We start from the raw sequence: 1567 nt of genomic DNA on the forward strand, positions 1-1567 counted from the left end.
AACGGAGCATAGTCTGCACAGAGCAAGAGGGAACTGGCTAAGAACGACCGAGCGAAGACGGGTTGTGTTGGAGCCAAGTGCGACAGACAACGGGCAGCTGAATCACCGCTACTGTCATCCTTCAAGACAAGCGTAGATAGTGCGCTGCTAATTGTGCTTAACCAGCCGAGTACTCACAAATACATTGTGTTGAACGACTGAACAAAGAAAGCAACCACGTTTATTCTCAGAGCCTGCTCAGCGCCGAGTCGATCCACCTGCGGTTGGGTATGACCCCGCTCCAGACGGTGCCGGTACCCATTCCGCACAGGGCGCTGGTCATGGTCACCGTGGTGCCTTGGCTTGTCATACCCACCAGCGTCCAGTTGGAGGAGCGGTTCAGGCGGCACACCAAGGGACCGCCGCTGTCCCCCTGCAACGTAACAACAAGACCGCGTGTTTGGCTTTGTCGTCAATTTCGTGCAGCGCGCTTTCGATGCCGAATTTCCAGACGCGTCATTTGGTAAAATGCTTTTTTCTCACCTTGGCTCTTTTCTTTCTTAGTCGGGGAAAAAAATTGTGCCATTCGGGCAGTTAAGTCGTTACTTGCGGCGGGAGAAATTGGCTTAAATAGCTTTTTTTATTATTGACTGTATGGCGCACGTTCTACCTGCGAAAAAAACCAAAAGTCGATTAAGCTATTGCGGGGAAAATAAAATTGTATCTCACTGTTATGTTTTGCCGCTCATAAGTCGATCGTGCAGAAGGGACGGCGTGGCATGTACGTTGTACAAAGCTTCTTTCTCGGCTTTCTCTCTGCATGGTCTTTGGCTGTGCAATTATCAATGGAAGGCAAACGGCTTCCTTTGAGCAGCTTGTCTTCCCCGCTGGCCCTCAGGGGTTGCGGTTAAGCGACGTCCCCTTCTCAGAGGCCGGCTTGGAAAGAGCGACCCGAACGCGTGGGAAGATGAGGCGGGCAAACATCTCCTGCTTTGCGCCGTCGCTCGAGGGGACAATTTAACGACCGACATGTGCTTTCGCAGCAATGCAAGGTCCGAATGCGAGGGAGGCAAGGACACGCAAACGCCTTTTGTTTCCCGGAACCGTTTAACGACTGCCCCGTGGGTTCAACTCGATGAGTTGGGAAATGGCGTGAATGCACCAGGGCTACAATACCGATGTATTTCGACCGTGAGAATCCCTGAAAGCGTGAGATAAGGAGAGGGAGAGCCATGATGGGAAAGAGTGCCAAAACGCCTGTCTACACTGTAAAGACACTGCTGTCGAGATTAGTGACAGCAGTAGGGAGTGGCTTAATCTGAGGATAACAGATTGGATAAGGGAATGTTGAGGCGGACCACCAGTGGCCACCTCCCCTTTTCTTTGTTTATCGCAGGGTACCTAAGACTGGACGGAATTCGTTTCCCTTCAGTCTAGGCTGTAATCACTTAACTGATCGATCAGTTCTTCGTATGTAGTAACAGTGTTCTAGGCTCTAACTTAAGAAAAGTTAAGTAGAAGAGTAACACGCTGTTGATGTCTATGTTATCATCAGTGTGCTTCGGCAAGCTATACATATGACTGTAAA

The 1567-nt window shown here is 50.4% G+C and overlaps 1 protein-coding gene across 1 annotated transcript in view; it reads right to left on the reverse strand.

The window, feature by feature from the left end:
- Positions 1-219: 219 nt before the first annotated feature.
- The window catches only part of LOC119404594 (chymotrypsin B-like), a 104536-nt gene continuing 103188 nt past the window's right edge, over positions 220-1567 (reverse strand). Inside the window, 1 exon segment of the mRNA XM_037671146.2 lies at positions 220-412. Coding sequence (XP_037527074.1) covers positions 227-412 — 186 coding nt within the window. The 3' untranslated portion in view covers positions 220-226.

This window comes from Rhipicephalus sanguineus, chromosome 9 (assembly GCF_013339695.2).
Source record: "Rhipicephalus sanguineus isolate Rsan-2018 chromosome 9, BIME_Rsan_1.4, whole genome shotgun sequence".
NCBI lineage: Eukaryota > Metazoa > Arthropoda > Arachnida > Ixodida > Ixodidae > Rhipicephalus > Rhipicephalus sanguineus.